This window comes from Mobula birostris, chromosome 13 (assembly GCF_030028105.1).
Source record: "Mobula birostris isolate sMobBir1 chromosome 13, sMobBir1.hap1, whole genome shotgun sequence".
NCBI lineage: Eukaryota > Metazoa > Chordata > Chondrichthyes > Myliobatiformes > Myliobatidae > Mobula > Mobula birostris.
In genome coordinates this window covers 71286116-71300911 of record NC_092382.1, presented here as the reverse complement: position 1 = coordinate 71300911, position 14796 = coordinate 71286116, and the positions used below count along the sequence as shown (strand labels likewise).

At 48.6% G+C, this 14796-nt stretch overlaps 1 protein-coding gene across 1 annotated transcript; it reads left to right on the top strand.

The window, feature by feature from the left end:
- Nucleotides 1-418: 418 nt before the first annotated feature.
- LOC140207989 (protein NLRC3-like) lies at nt 419-11303 on the top strand. The gene is made up of 9 exons (XM_072276521.1): nt 419-442; nt 726-806; nt 2713-2883; nt 6753-6929; nt 6994-7078; nt 8016-9771; nt 10635-10721; nt 10876-11043; nt 11208-11303. Exons 1-9 carry the CDS (start codon nt 419-421, stop codon nt 11293-11295), a joined length of 2637 nt encoding a protein of 878 aa, XP_072132622.1. The 3' UTR covers nt 11296-11303.
- Nucleotides 11304-14796: the final 3493 nt, after the last annotated feature.

Genomic DNA, 14796 nt, shown 5'->3' with positions numbered 1-14796 from the left:
CACCTTCGCGGCAACAAGCAGCTCATGGTCTGAGATTGTCGGAGAACAGAGGGACCGAGGAGAATAAGTGCACAGTTCGCTCAATGCGGCGACACGGGGTGGTGAAGACGTGTTTATCACATCGTCCTTCAACAGTCTGGGTACTGAGTGCAGAAGCTGGGACATCATTTTATTTATTCAATATTGAGATACAGCGAGCCGCGCTACCCATTAAGTCCCAAGATTTAATCCTAGTCTTATCACAGGACAATTTACAATGACCAATTAACCTGCCCAGCGGTACATCTTGAGACTGTGGGGAAAACCGGATCACTCGGAGAAAACCCATGCGATCACAGTGAGAACCTGCAAACTCTTACAGACAGCGGCGGAAATGGAAGCCGGGTCGTTCGAACTGTAAAGAGTTGTGTTAGCCGCTATGGGGCCGTTGTATAAGTCGTTGGTGAGACAGTGTTAACAGTACAAAGTATAGTTCTAGACGCTATATGTTTGAAAAGACTTGGTTAAAGTGGAAAGAGTGCAGAGAAGATTTGCGAGCATGTTGTAAAGGCCAGAAGGCCTCTATTCTGAGGAAAGGATGGCCACAATCTGGAGAGAGGATGTCTTTAATCCCTGGAATGTCTTTATTCCTTGGAATGTAGGAGACGGAGCAGCAACCTTACAGGAGTGTTTTAAAATTGAAGGGGACAGCAACTGACTCACTCTGCTTTATTTGTGTAATTCAGATCATCGCCAGCAGGTGGTGCATTCTTGCAGACAAGGAAACGACCATCAACCAACGTCAGTCAGAGTCAGAATGGACACAGGTATGCTCACCTGGCTCTTTCCCATGAAGACTCTGTCCTTATGATGCAGGTGTAGATAGTTCAGAGGAATAAACCTGGGCGCTAAAGGCGCAGAGAGAAAGTACATCAAACGGGGGTCATTGATCCTCTTGGTAAAGCGACCTTGAGCACTGGAGCAATTCATCAGGTTCAGCGCAGGACCTAACAACGGGAATGGTCGAACCACTCCGCTCACCAGGCAAATCTTCACCCGAGTAAAAGGAGAAGGAGCTCCTGAGTTGAGAGTTAAGGGAGAAAAGTTTAGGGGTAACATGAGGGGGAACTTCTTTACTCAGACAGTGGTGGCTGTGTGGAACGAGCTTCCAGCAGAAGTGGTTGAGGCAGGTTCGATATTGTCGTTTAATGTTAAGTTGGATAGATATATGGACAGGAAGGGAATGGAGGGTTACAGACTGAGTGCAGGTCGGTGGGACTCGGTGAGAGTAAGAGTCCTTCACGGACGAGAAGGGTCGAGATGGCCTATTTCCGTGCTGTAATTGTTATATGGTTATATGGTTAAGGTGGGTATGGGCGAAATTCAGACAGGAATACAGCACCGGGCAATGTAACAGTCCAGGGAACAGACAGAATTTCTGTCAGTATTTGGTACATCCTGATGTGGGAAATGCCTCCAACAGCCAGTGAGAGGAAAAATGTTGTTTTCTTTTTTGGACGGACAATGGTCAATTCTCCCTGGATTTTCGAGTTGTTGCTCAGTGGAGGTGAGGGGAGTTTCCGGTGTCTATTTTCTGTGGCCGAGTTAAAGAACATTATATTTTGGGAGAATGGGCTGGGTGCGGGAGACAGTGAAAAGGAGAAATTTTAAACAGGGTTTCTGGCGGGGCGGGAGGGGGGGCGTGGTGGCTACCGAAGAAATGAAATATCCTTGGCGAATAGGAGTAAAGTAAAACAAAATGTTAAGCAGAGAAGGCACGGCACAAAGTGCTGGAGGAGCTCAGCAGGTCAAGTAGCATCTATAGAGAGAAATTAACTATCGACGTTTCGGCTTGAGGAATCTTAATCAGAGAATTTGTACATTGATTTCAAAGTTGTCTTGGGCTCATAAAATAGACTCAGGACTGCAGGAGCGTTATTCTGGCTGAAGGTCTGTGACCGGTAGTGTCCTCAAAGATCACTGTCTTGCCATGCGTCGTGTGTGATGTAAATAAATTAATAATAAACTATGTATTGTTCAAAATGATGTACTTTGTAAAACCACATGGGTGGGCTGATTCGTCGATTTACAGAATTGGCGGAGTTGAGTAAATTTGGGACTGTTGTGAAATTGTTCAGCATCCAATCAGAAATACGAGCGGAGAGTCTCCAGGTACAGTTAATTCGGGCAAATGGGAGCGGCTGCACTCTGAGAGGTCAAGTTGGCGGCCGATGTGCACAGTGAATAAGAATGATGTACGGACGGGTCTTGTGATGCAAGTGCACAGCTCCCTGAAAGTGGCAACACAATTAGTAGCGATGAGTTGAGGTATTTGTAAAAGTTGGGCTGTAACTGGATGAACGTTGGTTAAGAGACAATTTCAGTATTGTGCACAAATCTGGTAACCACACCATGAGAATGATGTGAGCGGTCTGGAGAGGGTGCAGACGGGTTTCATCACAAATACCAGAGGGAATAGGTTTAAAGTTAGAGGATAAAGTTGAAAGGGGATTTAGGACGCATGTTTTCCACAGACAGTGATTGGTGGCTGGAATGTGCTGCCTAGGGAGGGACTGGAAACAGATACCCAGAGCATCTGAGAGGTGTTTCAACTCATGAGTAGGCTGAGAATGGAAGGATATTGACCATGTTCCTGAAGATGGGATGGGTTTAAGTTGGCATCGTGTCCCATACGCATGGTACACTCTACTATTTTATGATCTGTGACTGACTACAGACCTGAACTCCGCATTCTCCGCCTTCCTGTCACATTGTGAGGATCACCACCTGTTCCGGTTGATGAGATTCTACATGGAGCGACTGGAGCAGGCGATTGAGGAGGGTGTGGAGGGAATCAGCTTCATGTTAATGGGCGAAGATCACTTCACTGGGCGAGAGTATCAGGTAAGTGGAAGGAACATAGACTGAGTGTAGATTCTACTGAATCTATTACAGACTGACAGAGCCGGTGCAACGGCAACTCTGGGCTATGAAAATCCTGAGATGCTTGTGGTCAACATCAAGAATAGAGCTTTCGTTTGCAGAAACCATGAAACTTTATTCAGCAATACAAGCCTGTCTCTAATTTTCTGAACACGTTCATTTTTAGATCCAAGCAACACACATCAAAGTTGCTGGTGAACGCAGCAGGCCAGGCAGCATCTCTAGGAAGACGTGCTTTCTCTCTCTCTCTCTCTCCTTTTTCTCCCTCGGTCCCTCTGACTATACCCCTTGCCCATCCTCTGGGTTTTCCCCCCTCCCCCTTTTCTTTCTGCCTGGGCCTCCTGTACCATGATCCTCTCAGATCCCTTTTGCCAATCACCTGTCCAGCTCTTGGCTCCATCCCCCCCACCCTCCTGTCTTCTCCTATCATTTTACATCTCCCCCTCCCCCTCCCACTTTCAAATCTCTTACTAGCTCTTCCTTCAGTTAGTCCTGACGAAGGGTCTCAGCCCGAAACGTCGACTGCACCTCTTCCTAGAAATGCTGCCTGGCCTGCTGCGTTCACCAGCAACTTTGATGTGTGTTGCTTGAATTTCCAGCATCTGCAGAATTCCTCGTGTTTACATTTGTAGACCCATTAGGATACAGACAATGATTGACAGTTGACAGCTTTAGTGATGTGACACTTGACGGACATTGCAAGTGGACAGGGAACTACTTTACACCACTCTGTCTGCCATCACATCTTGTTCCCAATGCTCGATCTTAATGTCCATTCATCAGTTTGTATTCTCTTGATGACCCCCAGGTATCCCACAGATCAAATACATAGTGGCTTATTTCTCAGCTCATTTCTCGAGTCTACCTTCAACTCCATTTTCACTTGACCAGGCAACACTGGCTATCGTCTCTCATTTGAACTGCTGACCCTTTTTTGATCAATATCCCAACAATAGACAATAGGTGCAGGAGTAGGCCATTCGGCCTTTCGAGCCAGCACCACCACTCACTGTGATCATGTCTGATCATCCACAATCAGTACCCCGTTCCTGCCTTCACTCCATATCCCTTGAATCCGCTATCATTAAGAGTTTTATCTAACTCTTTCTTGAAAGCATCCAGAGAATTGGCCTCCACTGCCTTCTGAAGCAGAGCATTCCACAGATCCACAACTCTCTGGGTGAAAAAGTTTTTCCTCAACTCGGTTTTAAATGGCCTACCCCTTATTCTTCAATTGTGGCCTCTGGTTCTGGATTCCCCCAACATCGGGAACATGTTTCCTGCCTCTAGCGTGTCCAATCCCTTAATAATCTTATATGTTTCAATCAGATGCCCTATCATCCCCTCTTGTCCTGCTGAATTCCAGTGTATACAAGCCCAGTCGCTCCAATCTTTCAGCATATGACAGTCCCGCCATCCTGGGAATTAACCTCGTGAACGTCCGCTGCACTCACTCAATAGCAAGAATGTCCTTTCTCAAATTTGGAGAACAAAACTGCGCACAATACTCCAGATGTGGTCTCACCAGGGCCCCGTACAACTGAGGAAGGACCTCTTTGCTCCTATACTCAACTCCCCTTGCTATGAAAGCCAATATGCCATTAGCTTTCTTCACTGCCTGCTGTACCTGCATGCTTACTTTCAGTGACTGATGAACAAGGACACCAAGATCTCAGTTTTGGAGGCCTCGCACTTACCAAGAACAACTGTACCAGAAAACAACATGTCCCCATCCACTTTCGTCTGATTCTTTCTGATACCATAAAAATTGGCCTTTCTGCAATTTAGAATCTTAACCGGACCAGACCTATCCTTTTCCATAATGATCTTTAAAGTGATGGCATTATGATCACCAGATGCAAAATGTTCCGCTGCACACACCTCTGCTACCCGCGATGTCCTGTTCCCTAATAGAATTCTTGTATGCACTGTCTATAGTTGTGATCTCAATATATTGATCCCAGAAACTTGAAAACATTTGTCATACACTATCCCATCCAGTCCTTTAAAATATGGGTGTCCCAGTCACTAAATGGAAAGTTAAAATTATCTACCATCAGAACCTTTTGTTTCTTGTTTCTGTGATATCTCTACATATTTGTTCATCTAAATCCCATTGACTCTTGGGTGCTCTGTAATATCGTCCCACTAACGTGGTCATCCCTTTCTTAATCCGTAGTTTCACCCATGTGGTCTCAGTGGACCAGCTATCCAATTTGTCCTGTCTGAGCAATGCAGGAGCATTTTTTCCTGACGAGTTATGCCACTCTCCATTTGAAATCCCTCCCGCTCTATCGAATCGTGTCTAACACAACGGAACCCTGGAATGCTGAGCTGCCGGTCCTGCACCTCCTGCAACCAAAATTACATTAATGGCTACAATGCTGTAACTCAATGTGCTGATCCATGCTCTAAACTCAGCTGCCTTTCCCACAATACTCACAACTCGGAACATTAGTTTCACCTAATTCATCCTGTAGTTTGCTGACCTTGTACGTCGGCTTAACAACATCTTTCCCACACAACCATTCCATTATCCACTCTGGTTCTTCACCTTACCCCTCCTCCCCACCCCGCAACTCAAGTTTATCGTCTCCCAATGGAGCGCTAACAACCCTTCCCGCAAGGGTATCAGTCCCCCTCCAGTTCGGGTGCAAAACGATTATGTCTGTCCAGGTCCCATATTACTTGGAAGAGAGCCCAATCATTCAAACATCTCAAGCCCTCGATCATGCACCATTTCATCAGCCACACGTAGACTGTATTATCGTCCTGTTTCAGGCCTCACTAGCACGTGGTACGGGTAGCAATACTGATAACACAACCCTGGAAGTTCTGCACTTCAGCTTAGCATCTAACTCCATGTACTCACTTTGCAGGACCTCATCACACTTCCTACTCTTGTCATGGACCACGTGGAGCACGACCGCCGGCTGCTCGCCGTGTCGTTAAGAAAGTTTCAGACTCGATGCGAGATATCGCTGGCTGTGACAACACACCATCCAGAAATCTTGTTCTCATCAACAGGATCTCCAGTGTGTCCTCTTAATCATTAAATTCCCCCTGTCAGCGCAGCTCATTCTTCTCACCCCTTTTGAGTCACAAGAGCAAACTCAGTGTCAAAGGCATAATCGCAGTGGTTTTCCTCTGCTAGGCCGTACCCGGAAACAGAAAGCCATATACCTGTTACAGAGGAGTTACCTGCAGTGGCTTCCTATCCCCTTTACCAGTCCTGACGTCACCCAGTTACCTGTGTCCTGCGCCTTGTGTATAGCTCCCTCCCTGTAGAGCCTGTCAGTCAACCTCTCAGTCTCCTGAATTACCCTGGGCTCATCCAGCTCCAGCTCCAATTCCTTAGCACAGTCTGTAAGAAGCTGCAACTGGGTGCACTTCCTGAAGGTGCAGTTGTCAGAGACAATGGAGGTCTCCCTATCCTTGCCACACCCCGTAGGAAGAGCATTCCATGATCCTGCCTGGCATTCCCGCTGTTCTCACCGTGAAAAAGCGGTAAAATATTGCCAAAAATCTACCTACAGTCTCGCCTCTCCCCCTCTGGCACAAAGACACAACTCCCCACTCTATCTCTGGCTCACTCACACTATGTCTGCTCCGCTTAAACCTTGCCAATTTGATAATTACCCCACAATCTGTGGCATGCGGTAAGTCCAGACTGACCCTGCTCGCTTCTTTAAAAATTTCTCCCCCGCTGTGAACTCTTCAATGGCAGTTAGTGATATGCGGCGAGCAGAATGTTCTGGGTCAGTCCATGTTCAGGGTAGATTTGTACCCTTCCCTCCGCTCCTCAATAGATTCCCCGTTGTTCATTACAGAGTGTGACTGAGCTCGCGGAGAAGGGAAACCAAGCGGGCGCATCCAAACTCCTCCTGGATCTGGTGATGGAAAAGGGCTCCGGGGCCCGGAGGGTGATGTGGGCATCCTTTGTGAAACTACATCACCATTTACCGAAGCTGAGCAGGATATTGAATGAAATATGGGAACGTGGTACGGTGAACAATACACTATGTGTTACAGATGTAAATGCTGATGAATTTACAGTATTACACAGAACAGACTTCATGCAGGTTAATCTGTTTGAACAGGTTCGCCTACATGGACACTGACCAAGATTTATGTGAAGTGCCCACGCATCTGAAAGGTAAGCGATGGAACGAAAATCTCAAATCTTTATTTCACTCTGAGAGTCTGAATACCTGTCTCTTGAGGCTTGTTTAGAGACTGTCAGAATCTAGGAGGCAGGTTTTTTGTTGCTCTGGCTGCAGGACAGGAAACCATTTGTATCTGCTACAAAGCCCGGCACCTTCCAGGTCTCGGGCTGTGCACCCAGAGGCCTCTATGAGTTTTATAGCAGACATTACAGTTGGTCAGAGAGGAAGCCTCAGCGCTCCTCTTTCACTAACGTCGAATATCCCGAGATTTGACAAAACTGAATCCAAACTGTTCCGATTGGAACATCCAACGCCAGCAAGGGAAGTAACACTGCTCAGAACTAAAGTGGGGCCGAGATTTGATGTTATTCCTCTGCGGACATCGGGGAATTGCCCGAGTTCACGTACCAGCTCCTCGGTTCAAGGATGTTACACCGTGACTGGCTCAGACTGGAAATGGAAACCAAGATTATGTTCCTTTTCTGTGGGTCAGTATTGACAGCTTAACCTAAAGGCGTGTCAAGAGCATCAGGCCCATTGTGAGAAAAGTAAAAAGAGTTGAGCAAGTAAATTGTTCCTCCCCTCCACTGTTACCCCCCCTGCGGTGTTGCACAGTTGAGCGGAAGCTGAGCAGTGAAAGCAGTGAAACCACCGCCCCACACAACACTCTCCTCTCCAGAATCACTTGTGCACTTGGTGCTCGCTGGACCATCTGAAAATTACGAACAGATGGGAGGGGGAGCCTTTAACTACATATCTGAATCAGATCAGAAATGTTTCTGGGCCATCGTTCACTTCCAGACACACTTATCTCTGAGCTCCCTATTTCACCCAAACAATGTCTTGAACATTTTTCTTGTTAAGGCAGCTATGTTCAGTGCTCTTCATCAATTCAGACATTGACGATCTTTTTCTGTCTGTCCCAAGATGTTCGATGGAAGCACATGGAAATTCTGCACGGGCAAACAGAGAAACTGAGAGTGAACACGATACTGACGCAGGACAAGGTGAAGATTTTCCAGCTGGTTGATCGATACGTTGAGCTCACGGTCATTTCTACTGTTCAAGATCAGACCCTGGTGGAACATGACCTGCTGGCAAGAGGCAGAGACCACGAGGAGTGGAGAGAAAAACATCTCTGCGGAAAGCTGGAAAAAATCTGGATTGATCAGTTATTCAAGAGGAGCTTTGTTCAAAAATTGAAAAGCTCTTTCTTTGGAAACAAATCCGGGATTTCTGCAGCAGTGGCCGGAGTCCCAGGGATTGGGAAAACAACACTGGTACAAAAGACTGTATATGACTGGGCCACGGGGAAAATAAACCAACTATTCCAGTTTGTCTTTAGTTTCAAATTCCGGGATTTAAACTCCATAAACTGCAGAATAAACCTGAGGGAACTGATTCTGGATCAGTATCCTTACTTTGGGAATTCCTTGAGAGAGGTCTGGAAGAACCCAGAGGGATTGTTGTTTATATTCGATGGTTTGGATGAATTCAAGGACAGGATCAATTTTGCTGACAGTCAGAGAGACACAGAATCACAGAATGTCTGCCCAAATCCTGAATTCAAATGCAGGGTGTCGGACATTGTGTACAGTTTAATCCAGCACAAGCTGCTCCCAGGGTGTTCAGTGCTGGTGACCACCCGACCCACAGCATTACATTTATTGGAAAAGGCAGACATCAGTGTCCGGGCTGAAATCCTGGGATTTGTTGGTGAGGAACGGAAGGAATATTGCATCAAACATTTTGAAGATGAGACGGTGGCAGCAGCTGTTTTCAAACACGTGAAGAAGAACGAGATCCTGTACACCATGAGCTGCAACCCCTCCTACTGCTGTGTCCTCGCTCAGGCACTGGGCCCCTTCTTCACACAAAGGGTCAGGGACCCGCAGCGAGTTCCCAAGACCATCACCCAACTGTACTCCTACTATACTTACAACATCCTGAAAAACCACGGCCGTGAGATTGAGAACCCCCGTGATGTGTTACTCAGGGTTGGTCAGATGGCCTTCAGAGGAGTGTCCGAGAAGAAGATTCTGTTTACAGATGTAGATATGATCAACTACAATCTGCATCCTTCCCAGTTCCTGTCTGGATTACTGATGGGGCTTTTGGAGAGAGAGGATTCTGCCCGGAGCGTGGTGTACACATTCCCACACCTCACCATCCAAGAGTTTGTAGCTGCAGTCGCACAATTCCTGGATCCACATCCCAGGGATATCCTGAAATTCCTCACTGAAGCCCGCAACACGACTGATGGGCGATTTGAGGTATTTCTCCGTTTTATTGCTGGTCTCTCCTCCCCAATGACAGCTCGGGGTCTGGAGGAATTTCTGGGTCCATTTCCTCATCAAACAACCTGCCGGGTGATTGACTGGGTGAAGGAGGAGGTTAAACGTCAGAGTGGAAACACATGGAGTAATGCTGGTAAAAGGAGCCTCCTGAACACATTGCACTACCTGTTTGAGTCTCAGAATCGTGGACTGGCTCAGGATACGCTGGGATCAGTGGAAACACTTTCATTCAGTGGAATGACACTGACCCCGATTGACTGCGCGGTCCTGTCTCATGTCATCGGACTCTGTGATACAATAAAACACCTCAACCTGGCTGGCTGCCACATTCAGTGTGAAGGAATCCAGCGGCTGGGACCAGGGCTGCACAAGTGCCAAGCTTTGAGGTAACTTGAATCTCTCTGAATGGTGAAACTATTCCATTGTGTTGTTTCAATGTAAAGGAATTTGGGTAAGACTGTAGTAAATCTGATTGTGAAGAATTGCGACAAATGACCCGTGAACAACAGCCGTTGCTTTAATAGTAGTAAATCACAAGAATGGCCGTGTTTCTCGCTGCCTGTGACACGTCCATTGACAATATTCCTTCTCAGTGATACTGACACTGTCAGCAGCAGGTGGGTCAGAGATTCACACACACTTCCCGGTGAGGGACAAGAGACCGTCAGGGGACTATACCAGTGAGAAGAAAAGAAATACCATTGTGAGATTGTTCTCCCCTGCCCTTCTCCATGCGTGGCTATCACCATCAGTCCACCTGTGTGACTTTGGTCAGTACCAGATACCCATGGGCACATTTCCTCTCCACAGTTCAGGCACACCCTCGCTTGCAATCTATTTCTGCATTCTCTCGTCTTGTAGGATTATCTTTTCCCATTGGTTTCTTTCTGTGGGATCTCTCTTCCCCATCCCCCTTCCTCCTGTGGGATCTCTCTTCCCCATCCCCCTTCGTCCTGTGGGATCTCTCTTACCCTTCCCGCTTCCTACCCTCTCACGTCAGGAACACTTTTCTAACCATCGGGGAATGAGACAGAATATGTGGAGTTCACAAAGTCACACCGACAGACTACATTACTGACATTCGGTGAATACCCTGGAGCTGGGCAGTGAGGGACATTGACAGCGATGGAAACTCCGATCAGTGATTTACTGAAGGGTTTAGTGTTTCCTGAAATATCCCAGTGAGAGAAATTCCCTCAGACCCACGGTTTGAATCACTTTGTTCATCAATTTGTCTGTTTGCGTTTAGAATTGGGCACAATAAACTGAGAGATTCAGGAGTGAAACTGGTGTCCGCAGCTCTGAGGAACCCAGAGTGTAAAATACAGAAACTGGGGTAAGTACCAGACTGTGGGAGATTGTGTTTACAGTCACTGGGTGTCTGACACTGAACATTAATGTGACCAGTAATTGTGTTGATAAACACTGGGGATTTGTACCGTCTCCTGTGTCTCTGTGTCCTTCACCCTCACTCTCTTTCTCATTCCCAGGCTGGGGGGTGTCGGTCTCACAGATTCTGGTGCCGAGGATCTCATCTCCGCTCTCAGTATAAACCCATTACTGACAGAGCTGGACCTGGGATGGAACTCGCTCACAGACCGATCTGTCCCCGCTCTCCGAGACCTCATACTGACCCTCCCGAGTCTGGATTGGATCGAGTGAGTGATTTTGTTAATGTTCAATGTGATAAAATATTAGCGGATCCGCGGGTTTTCTGGTGATATTTGTCTGTGAGTGTTGTTGAAACATTAACCCCAGTCCACTGTTACTGACACTGTTGTGTAATCTGTTTATTTCATCTTTATTCTTCCATCTGTTTCAGGCTGAGGGGGAATCGGTTCAGTGAGACCAAGTGGAAGGAACTGAGATCTCTTCTGGAACCCAGACCTGGACTGACAGTGTCCGTGTGAACATCTGAATGTGTGAACCTCCCCGCCCGAAGGATGGAAACATTTTTGGCCGATTCCCCACCCTCCCATTTAACTCCTGCCCTTCCCGTTAATGGCCGTGCGCCAGGTATAATTCCCGACGGTTCTAATCGAACTGGTTTCAGTCGCGGTCTGTGTCGTAGGGTCGATCAGCGACCCATCAAATAGTCCCTGGGTCAGAAACTGAGAGCAGCTACCACCACACCATCCCATCAAGCACCCTGGGGTCAATCACCGAGAGAAGCTCCCTCCGCACCAACCCATCACACACTCCCAGGTCAGAAACAGAGTGAAGCTCCCTCGATGCTGCCCTTTACACACTCCCCGGATAAGACACAGACAGAAGCTCCCTCCTCACATTTACAGGGTCAGACACAGAGAATTCCTCCACACCATCCCATGATACCCTCCCAGAGTCAGACATTGAGGAAATCTATCTCCAATTCGTCCCATTACAAAATTCTTGTGTCAGACACAGAATGAAGCTCCCTCCACACTGTCCCAACACACACACACCCAAGCCCAGACACAGAGTGAAGCTCCCTCGATGCAGTTCTTCACACACTCCCCGGATAAGACACAGTGAAGTTCCCTCCTCACCGTTCGATTACAGAGTCACAGGGTCAGGCATAAAAATTTCCCTCCACACCATCCCATGATACATTCCCAGGATCAGACATTGATAAGATCTAAGTAAGATTTGTCTCATTACAAAATTCTTGTGTCAGACACAGAGTGAAACTTCCTCCACAGCATCCCATCACACACTCCCGGGATTAGTAACAGAGTGAAGCTCCTTCAACGCAGTCGAAATCACACACCTTCCAGATCAGTCACAGTGTGAAGCTCCCGTCGCACCGTCCCATCACAGACTCCCCGGATCAGACAGAGAATGTAGCACCGTCCACACTGTCCCATCACACAGTCCATGGATCAAACACAACGTGCAGCTCCCTCCATACTGTCGGATCACACACTTACAGGGTCAGACACAGAGAATTCCCTCCACACCATTCCATGATACTCTCCCAGGGTCAGACACATAGAATATCTCACTCCGGCCTGTACCATTACAAAATTCCTGTGTCAGACACAGACTGTAGCTTCCTCCAAACCATCCCATCACACAGTCCCCTGATTATACACGGAGATAAATCTCCTTCCACACCACCCAACCTCCATTCCCCGAGGTCAGACACAGTGTGAAGCTCCCTCCACACCCTCCCATCAAACAGTCCGGATCAAGCACTGAGAGAATCTCCCTCCACACCATTCTGTCACACATTCCCGGGATCAACACAGAGTGAATCCCGCTCCACACTATCCCAAAGCCTGGCAATGTTTAGTTGGTATGTTCGTGCTCGGGCAAATATTGAAAAGGAACACGTGCAATCCACGGCGAGTTTAGAGGCGTTCCGGAACCGTTGGGCTCCGCGGGGTGTAAATGCCATCAGTGATGGAGATGGGAACATTTTGGTTTCATGTGCATTGTCTATTTGTAGTGAAGCAGCTGTGTTAGTCACTGTTTTGTAAATATTGTAGACCACGCTACTTGTACTAAAAGAATTGTGTGGGAAAAAAAGGGGGTCAGACACAGAGTGAAGCTTCCTCCACAACTTCTCACCACACACTTCCCGGGTTTGTTGGTGGCTGCTAACTGCGTAGCTCCCAGCTGCGGCCGCTGGCAACTCACCAGGAAGCCGATTCGCTCTAAAAACCGGACACAAACGCCGTTGTTCCCCCGCTAACATCGGGACGATGTCATTCCACCTTTATCGCCGCGATTCTCGTTCAGTTTAGGAGCCGAAGCATCTGTTGAGACGTCTCGACCTCTCACGGCCTGGGAGTTCTGCAGGACCGACGGAGACTTTCCTGGTGTTGGAGTTTCTGGCGCCGAGCCACCGGGGTACTGTCGTGTACAAACTTTTTCTTCCAGTTACTCTACTCGCTCCAGGAATTTATAACCGGCACCGCCGTATATTTCTCGATTCGGACATACAGCCAAAATGCCGGAACGGCCTCCAGGGACTCGCAGGCCGTTGGGGAGTTATGCAAAGACCGCTGCCTCTCCAGCCTCGGACAACGCCCTGTTTCGGTCGGTGAAAGTAAAACGCGGGGTGCAACGTATTTTGTGTCCTGGAACTCCTCTGGAAAAGTGTGCAGAGGCCATGGAGGACCTGGTGGGGAAAGGTGGTATTTTGGCCACGGAGAAAGACTTTGGGAAAGCAGTGTTTTATCTGCAGAATGATGAGTTGGTACATCGGGCTCTTAGCGGAGAGATCACGGTGGAAAACATCCTTTTACAGTTGGAGCTGGTGACAGCTCCCACGCAACGCATCGTACTCGGTGACGGCAAGCCTTTCATTCCCAACGAGGACCTGCTTCCCCCACTAGCCAGCTTGGGACAAGTAAGGTCAGAGATAACTGCCATCAGACACAAATTTAAGAGACGTACCATAATCTCTGTTCGGCGTCAGGTATTCGTGCAGGTGGAAAGGGAGAACGACGTTGAGGGCCGGTTTACTGTCCGACACGAGGGGGCAGACTATCAGGTGTACTGCAACTCTGAGCGCCCACGGTGCCATACGTGCGGGGAGGTGGGGCGCCTTCGGAGGGACTGTCCTAACACCCGAAACCCGAGGGAGTCCACTTCGGGCACCAGTGCCCCAGCTACCTCTGCCCCTGATCCTATTCCTACGCCTGTCCCTGCTCCTACCCCGGACACTGCCCATACCCCTGTCCCTATTCCTACGTCTCTTCCAGTCCTTGCTTCTGCCCCTGTGGTTCAGGTGGGAGATCTTGAGGCTACGCACAGGGAGGTTCAGGCGAGGGTCGGGGTGGAGCCTGTGCGCGGCAAGAAAGCAAGAAGTCGTCCAAACACTCTAAGAACTCCGCACCGAGACCGCAGAGCTCACGCCCATTTGCCCTGAAATGGAGCCAGAGGCTCGGGGAAGTGCGCAGGTGGACGGGGCGATGGAAGCGGAGAGTACCGCCCCATCGGTGAATCCTGCACCTGTGTGCTCCTCCGGCGTGAAGAGGAGAAGGGAATGTTACCCCAAGGGGGCAGGGAATGTAGATGCGGGGTGTCCCAGGAAGGGGTGGGAATCCGGGTGGAGGTTGTTTCTAAACCTGTGTTCCCAGATGTAGCCACCAGTCCTGTGGTAGATGATGTGGTTGTTGAGAAAACTGGTGCTAGCCCTGTTTGCACAAATGAGACAGCCCTGGAGCCCTCCACCCAGGACTCAGTAGTAAACACCTCCCTGGAGGCAAGTGTATTGAATAATATGAGCGGGGAGGAGACCAAGCTCTCTCAGGCTGCCAGTGAATCCCTTGGACAAGAGGTGCTGCGGTCCCCTTCATACCTGTCCCCTAGGGAGGGTGTACGTGCCGACCCCATCAACTAATAGCCTGCAGGGAGACCCTGGGGATTAGCCCTCCACTGTCATAACTGTGGATAAGTCTGATGCGACGGTGGAGAGAGCA